This window comes from Peromyscus leucopus, chromosome 7 (assembly GCF_004664715.2).
Source record: "Peromyscus leucopus breed LL Stock chromosome 7, UCI_PerLeu_2.1, whole genome shotgun sequence".
Lineage (NCBI taxonomy): Eukaryota > Metazoa > Chordata > Mammalia > Rodentia > Cricetidae > Peromyscus > Peromyscus leucopus.
The window spans coordinates 29,299,907-29,307,558 of record NC_051069.1 but is presented as its reverse complement, the minus strand read 5'-3'; the positions used below and the strand labels follow the sequence as shown (position 1 = coordinate 29,307,558).

Here is a 7,652-nt window from a genome sequence, read left to right as displayed (position 1 = left end):
CTATGAGCAGTAAAGGTGGGTGGTTCATCTGTGAAGAGGGGTGGTCCTTGGGGACCCCTGTTCCTTAGCCCCCAAGCCCTGGGGAGCTTTACCAAAAGCACCCCAGGAGTTCAGTGGCTTACTGAACAGCCCCCACTCCTGTTAGAATGTCCTGTCATCGGAGGGAGGAGACGGAAACTGTATCCGCAGGCCCAGGGATGGCTTCCAACAGTGCCATTACTGTATTGAAAACGGCAGCCAAGGTGCCAGGGCTGACTTCTATGAAGAAACAGGAGAGTGAGCAGGCCGATGGCTGAGAGGGAGGGCTAGCCCACAAGACTTCCCAACCAACCTTCAGAGACCAGGAGGTTCGAATCAGACTAGCCTTCTAAAAATATACAGGGACCAGCAAGAAGGCTCGGTGGGTACCGGGGTTTGCCAACAAGTCTGACAACCGGAGTTCAATCCCTATGAACTGTGTGGTAGGAGGAGGAACCGACTCTGGAAATCTGTCCTCTGTCCTCCAAGTGTGTGCATGCAGACACACACACACACACACACACACACACACACACACACACATATGCTGGGGCTGTCTTTCTGTACGCTGTGAATGTTTGTTGCTCTGATTTGGTTGATAAATAAAATGCTAATTGGCCAGTACCCAGACAGGGAATATAGTATAGGCGAGATAAGCAGAGAGGAGAATTTCTGGGAACAGGAAGGTTGAGTCAGGAGTCACCAGCCAGACACAGAGGAAGCAAGGTGTGAAGGCAGAACTGAGAAAATGTACCTAGCCACGTGGCTGAACATAGATAAGAATTATGGGTTAATTTAAGTGTAAGAGCTAGTCAATAGTTAGCCTGAGCTAATGGCCGAGCAGTTTTAAATAATACAAGCCTCTGTGTGTTTACTTGGGTCCAAGCAGTCGCAGGGCCTCGGGAGCCAGGCAGGACCAAAAAAACTTCAACTACGTGTGTGTGTGTGTGTGTGTGTGTGTGTGTGTGTGTGTAAACAATTTTAAGTTTCATTTAAAATAATAATAAATATAAAGAAATAAATCATTAGCACTAGGTGTTTAAAAGGGTCTCTTGGTGACATCAAGTTGATGGGGGCGAAGGGGTATCCCTGAGGATGAAGAACCGGGGCTCAGCCTTTCCAGTAGTCATCTAGCCCCATTCTGAGAGTTCTCTCTTTCTCTCCCGCCAGCTGAAGGATGCAGGGTGGCTCGGCATGGAGGACTTGGGTTCCAAATCCTGCAGTGGGCCAGCTGGGCTACTTCCCAACCGTGAAGGAACCAGGAGTGGGGCAGGAGGAGTCTGTTGTGATGGCTGTGGGGACCAATGTGACCATGGTGGTAATGAGCCCAGCACAACGCTTGTTAGAAGGCCGCACTCCTTCCCTGGTCTGAAGACCACATGGGACCATCTTGTGCTCATGGAAGTGAGAACCTTCTAGCTAGGAAGTGCCAGCTCAAGATCAGAGTCAGAAGCAGAAAGCAACTGTTTCCCCCGCAGAACCAAGTGCTCTGAGTAACTGGAGGTGGGCAGGCCTGGGCAGAAAAGAGGGGGCCAGGCTGGTGTACCCCTTGCCTTGCTTTCCAAAGGCTGCTCTAGCATGAAAAAAAAAAAAACCAATCCAATTTCCTTGGCAGAAAGACTGGGCCCTAAAGCCGAAACTCATCACTGGAGGCTCCAGCCTAGAGGGAAAAGAGGGGGTAAGCTAGCAGGCAGGCCTCCCCACAAGCACTCTTGACCCTTCCGGTGTCCAGACTTCTGAAGGCTCTAGCCGAGAAAGGGTTACACAGCCTTCAAAAGAGAGCCAGCGTCTCGGGGTGTGAGAAGGAGGCTACCGCATCCTGATTCCAGAGCTCTCAAACTTTTCCCTGAGCAGGCCAGCCAGCCATACATAGCACAGAGGGTACCCCTTCAGCAGCAGCAAGCCACCTTCCCACACCCAGGCGCGCCCTCGCCCGCCTCCCCACCCCCTCCATCCTTTTCCCTTAGCCTCTGATTGGCTGAACCCCGAGGCCCTCCCCGCTCCCCCTCTCCCCCCACCCCTGGTGAAAACTGCGGGCTTCAGCGCTGGGTGCTGCAACTGGAGGCGGTGGTGCATCGGGAGGAGGCTGCAGCTACCAGAGTCCAGGTGAGAGCCGGAGCCAGGAGGAACCGGCACACGCGGGGGGAGCCACAGGGTGAGAGTGCAAGCCCTCCCGGCCACAGCTTTGGGAAGGGATGTGAGGGCGCTCCTCGATGGGGGCACGGGACCTGCATCTCAGGCTGAGCCGGAGTGAGAGGGAGAGCCACAGGGTGAGGGTGCAAGCCCTCCCGGCCGCAGCTTTGGGAAAGGATGTGAGGGCGCTCCTCAATGGGGGCACGGGACCTGCATCTCAAGCTGAGCCGGAGTGAGAGGCTGTGCAGGGTCTCAAGCTTTTGCTGGCGGGCGTTGTCAGAGGGGAACCGTGAGGAAGGACACTGAGGACAACCTTTGGTTCTGCCCTCCACCCAGAGGTCCCCAAGCTCAGATCCCTAGGGTAGGGGGTTAGTGCAGATAAGAGGAGGCAGGTAGCAAGCTGGAGGGAGTCTCCGCTGGTGACCTCGCGGCTCGCTGGGTGCGGGTGCGGGGAATCTCAGGTAAGGAAACCGCAGTGCTGCGGAAGGGGACTGGGTGATGGGCGCGGGGGAGGGGAGAGCTAGGAAGGATGCCAACAGGGGAGAAGGGGAACCTCAACTGATAGAGGAGGACTGAAATCCGGAAATGGCATCAGGGTGGGGTCAGCCAGGCAGGGCCTGGGGAGAGGCCGCAGAGTTTGGCTGGGTATGGGCTTCTGAGACGGGGACACCAGAACACAAACTGCCTCTGCCAGCGCACTCTACCCCTCCATCTAGCTCTGCCAGGCTTCTCCGGTCCCAGCCTCATCTCTGTCCGCTAGGGTTCCCTCTTCCTCCCCTGGATCCCAAGCCCACGCTCCCTCCTCCATAACAGTGTTCTCAGATCCAAGCCCTATGCGGGCTTGGGCGTGGTGGGCTAGCCTGTAATCTCAGCCCTCAGGAGATGGAAGCAGCAGGATCGTGAGTTCAAGACCAATTTGGTCTTACATCTTAAGTTCCCAACTCACTAGGGCTACTTAAGGAAACCTTGTCTCCAAAACAAATAAATTCTCCCCGCCCCCGCGCCACTTCGCCACAGAGCCTTGGGATCCAGCTCCCCAAGCTGAGATGACATTCACTGTCGCCAGCCCAGCCCCGAGACCCTAGTCTTTCCCCCCATGGACCTTGGACTTCGAAAGTGGCGGAGCGGTGCGCCCTGCGCAGGGGCTGTGTGGCCTAGGTGGAGCCGAGAACACTCTCTTGGGCAAGGACAGCCTAGAATATCTGCTCAGTGTTGCCAATGTGTTGAGCAGGGGGCTCCTGGGTGCAGGGCGGCGGGGGTGGGGAGAAAACCTATGCCGGGAAGCTATGAGCACTGGACTAGAAAACTGCAGCCCCTTGAGAGCTGGCCATTTGCAAGTGCCTCTGGCTTATGTATAATCAGAGCACTAGGGCTTCTCACTCACATCCTGTGCCCTGTACAGGCCTCTGTGGCACCTTAGCTAGATGCATTCCTGACCTCATCCGTAGCCATTAAGTTAACTGGATCACTCACTGTGGGGCATAGTACCTGATGTTTACATTTTCTCATTTTCTTAAACCCCATCACAAATCCTATTCTTTTTTTCTTTTTCTTTTTCTCCCTGAGACAAGGTTTCTCTGTGTAGCAGCCCTGGCTATCCTGGAACACGCTCTATAAATCAGGCTGGCCAACTCGAACTCAGATCCTCCTGCCTCTGCCTAGGATTAAAGGCGTGTGCCACCATGCCTGGCCACAATCCTATTCTTATATAAGGTTTGGAGAGCCTCATTTATTCGTAAATATCTTTTATTCAGCTTTCAGGGAGCTGAGGCAGGGCAGAGTTTGAGGACATCCTGAGCTACGTTGGGAGATATAGTCTCAATAAAATAATAATAGTAGGTCAGGTGCATACCTGTAATCCGAGCATTCAGGAAACTGGGGCAGTTTGGTGAGTTTGAGGCCAGCCCAAGCTACATAATGAGACCGTATAAAATAATAATAAATAAATAAGTATTTGAGTATCCATCATATGCTAGGGCTGGCTGATCTGGACATTAGGGATCTTCTTCTGAACTGGTCCCTGAGGAGGGAGCATTTTTGTTTAATGACTCTGAAAGCATTCATTTGGAAAGACTGAATGAGTTTTGGAGACCGGCTGCACAGCGACGTGACCAAGCCTAACCCTCCTGAAGCATGCACTCAGACTCTGATTAAGACAGCAAAAGTCATGTGCAGTTTACCAAATCAAAATTTTAAATGTAGGCAATCCTTGCCTCAGAGGTCTTAAATCCCAGAGAAAAAAGTGGCTGAAGTTGCCGAGCAGGGACGGCACAGACACACGGCACCCAGGACACGTGCTCGCTCCCTCTGCTTTCTCTGAGTGGCAAAGAGCCTCAGGCAATGTCACCTTCAAAGGGAAGGGGGTGAAGAGAGGGCCTTAGGTGTCCACCATGCCCTCCATGGGCCGTATGCCCTGACAGTAAACGTGGACCACTTGTCTCACCTCTTGGCTGATACCCAGCTTTCCCTACCCCAGAATCCAGGACAGAACCCTTGGCACCATGAACCCAGTCGTCAGCATCGCTCTCCTGCTTTCAGGTACTGGGCAAGGGGCAGGGCTGGCATTCCAGGGTGTCTGGCTCCCTTCCCTTGGGGAAGTAGCCTCTTTGTCATAGACTCCGAGACACAGGGGGGCTGAGAGGGCTTCGCTTCACTGTGTCGGTCGGTGGTGGTCTTTGCCAAATTGGAAACTCCATACAGGAACTAAGAGCTCCCTTTAATCTCCAGTTCTTGGAACATAGATGGGCTCTGGAGGTTGAGTAGACTAGAGATGGAAGTTGGGGCCTGGGGGGAGGGGTTGTTATGATATCCCACCAGTACCCCGGGGGTGAGTGCAAACCCTACATCCTCCCCAGCCAGGCCCCAGTCTACTCTTCCTGCAGGTGGGAGGCCCCTGCTCTGTATCTCCCCCAATTCAGAGAAGACACTGCTGTGCCAGTCTTGCAGATGTCCCGAGGGCAGAAGGTGACCAGCCTGACCGCCTGCCTAGTGGACCAGAACCTTCGTCTGGACTGTCGCCATGAGAATAACACCAACTTGCCCATCCAGCACGAGTTCAGCCTGACCCGAGACAAAAAGAAGCACGTGCTCGCAGGCACTCTTGGAGTACCCGAGCACACATACCGCTCCCGGACCACCTTCACCAGCCACAGCAACATCAAGGTCCTCACCTTAGCCAACTTTACCAGCAAGGATGAGGGCGTCTACACATGTGAGCTGCGGTCCTCTGGCCAGCCTCCCAGCGTCTCCTCTCAAACCGTGGATGTGCTTAGAGGTGAGACTGGTCCCCAGAAAGATGAAATGGCCAGGTTAGCCATGCTGGGGCTAACCAATCTGCCTATGGGGGGGCGGGAGGGGGTGTGTGAGGGGGGACCAACCAGCAGCTCCATTAGCTGGGCTGGAGGGGAGAGGGGCCCTATAGCCTCCCCTAACTGCTGCCCTCTGTGTGCGTGGGGAAAGATCAGGGGCCAGATAGGCAGAGCTTGTAGTAGAGGCTGTATATTCAAGAGCTGAGGAATCGACCCAACCGTTACACCACCCTCAGCTTGAGCCCGTTAAGACATCAAGACGCCAGCCCCCTTAAAGGGGTAACACCTGGTGCTGTCGCGGCTGCCCCTCCTCCTCTGACCTCCTTCTCTCTCCACAGACAAGCTGGTGAAGTGTGGTGGCATAAGCCTGCTGATTCAGAACACCTCATGGCTGCTGCTGCTGCTGCTTTCCCTCTCTCTCCTCCAAGCCACGGATTTCATTTCTCTGTGACTGGCTGGGTCCACAGAGAAACAGGAAACCTGCAGGGCCCAGGACAGAGGTCCTGCTTCTCTGGGTCAGCTGACTCCCTTCCCCACTCCCTCAGATGCCTTGGGGAGAAATCGGGACCCCGTCCCTCATGAGGAACCCCAGTGCTGCATGCCATCGCCCACCCCCCTCTGACACCTCACCCTCTCCGCACACCACTGGCTGCCATTTTATACTCTGTTCCAGGGCTGCTTCTGTCTGTTTATTTTGAGTTTCTCCTTTCTTTTCTCTGGGCGTTTGTGACGAGCGAGGGAGGCCAGGATTGGGGACCTAATGGATGGGTGACAGGATACCAGTCCCTGGGGGGAGTTCCTCCTTGCCAACCAGGCCAGATGCCTGAAAGAAACATGGATGAGGGAGTTGGAGTGTTGTCTGTGCCTGGTACAGTCATACTCTTGATGAAACTATCGCCCAGCGGGCCAGGAGGGGGGCCTTAAGACCTCAAGATATCAGGGTGCTGCTCAGCCTTTGTGGCCCGTCCAATGGGGATGAGAACTGAGATTCCACAAGGTCGTTCTCAGCCACCACATACAAGCCCCCTCACACCACTGAAGAAGCACCCCCGGAGCCCTTGAGCCAGGGCTCATTCAGTCAAGATGCAGGTTCAGGCAGAGAACGTCGTCGTTGGGAAACTGGAGGGGCAGGCGGGGAGGTAACACTGCCCCTCCTGTCTCTGCCACTGCCTGTAGTGAGAAGTGTGGCAGAGGAAGGCAAGCCCCTTGTCTGCTCCCAAGGAGCCGGAACTCTGACTTGCAGGATCTAAGTCGGTGCAGGAAGGAGGTCCTAGAGCCATCCAGGTGGCCCCAGCTTGCTGAGGGAGATTCTTTCTTCTTCCTTCTCTTGCCAGCCCCTCTAGCTGCCCCTGATCCCCCAGACCACCAGAGTCTTGCAACCCGCCTCCTCGGGGACCTCCTAGGGTGGGAAGCAGGTGGTGGAGTGAGACCCAGTGCGGCCACTTCTTGGAAGATAGCTTTCCCAACACTCACTTCCCTATGACAGCCTGTCCTATGTGTAAACGCCACCACAGCTTACCGCATCTCACTGAGGGGGGAAAAAAACTGCACAATAAAACCAAGCCTCTGGAGTCTGCCCTGGTGTCTGTCTCCTTCGCTCCGCCATGGTCCCCGACCCGGATGGCTTGGCTGGGTGTTTCTATGTGCAGAAGGTCCAACAGGACTCTGGGGTACCCCAGCCCTTCCTGTCCCCTCGCCTCCTCTCTCTCCCCCTTTCTGCAGCCCCCTCCCACAGGGACACGACACTGGGCTTCTCTTGAGAGCAACCCTTCTGTGAGATCTTCACTCAAACCGATACGTGTTCTCTCTGCTGACTCATCTGGCAGCGGCAATGAGTTCACCCGCCAACATGTGGGCCCCACCAGGCAGCCCTGGCTCTGGAAGTGCCCGTGATTTTGTTCTGACGGGTGCACCCCGCCCTTTGGAAGCCAGCCCTAGTTCTACACAAATGCACCGTTAAGTCCGGTCTGCTGAGGAGACATGCATGCCCTAGAGCCCTGCAGCAGGATCAGTGGGAGGGCCAGGCATCAGGCCTTCGTAGGGAAGTGATCACCTGGGAAAGGGCTCAGGTAGGCTTCCCTCCGGAGTGGAAACGTGAGCCCCCATCCCTGCATCCCTCCTCAAAAAGTGATAAGTAAAATGTGAACAGGCACCACAGACCGTGCTGGGTTTAGGGCCAGCTGGAGACCACAG

General features: G+C 55.2%; 1 protein-coding gene across 3 annotated transcripts; it reads left to right on the top strand.

The window, feature by feature from the left end:
- Positions 1-2,018: 2,018 nt before the first annotated feature.
- Positions 2,019-7,035, top strand: Thy1 (Thy-1 cell surface antigen). 3 transcript variants are annotated; one of them, XM_028866322.2, is made up of 4 exons: positions 2,019-2,124; positions 4,628-4,689; positions 5,090-5,425; positions 5,798-7,035. In XM_028866322.2, the coding sequence occupies exons 2-4, from the start codon at positions 4,653-4,655 to the stop codon at positions 5,908-5,910; spliced, it is 486 nt and encodes a 161-aa protein (XP_028722155.1). In that variant the 5' UTR covers positions 2,019-2,124; positions 4,628-4,652; the 3' UTR covers positions 5,911-7,035. The 3 variants fall into 3 exon arrangements, with proteins under 3 accessions (XP_028722155.1, XP_037063470.1, XP_028722156.1); XM_037207575.1 differs by having other exon boundaries at positions 2,112-2,173; XM_028866323.2 differs by lacking the exon at positions 2,019-2,124 and adding an exon at positions 2,589-2,612.
- The last annotated feature ends 617 nt before the right edge of the window (positions 7,036-7,652 follow it).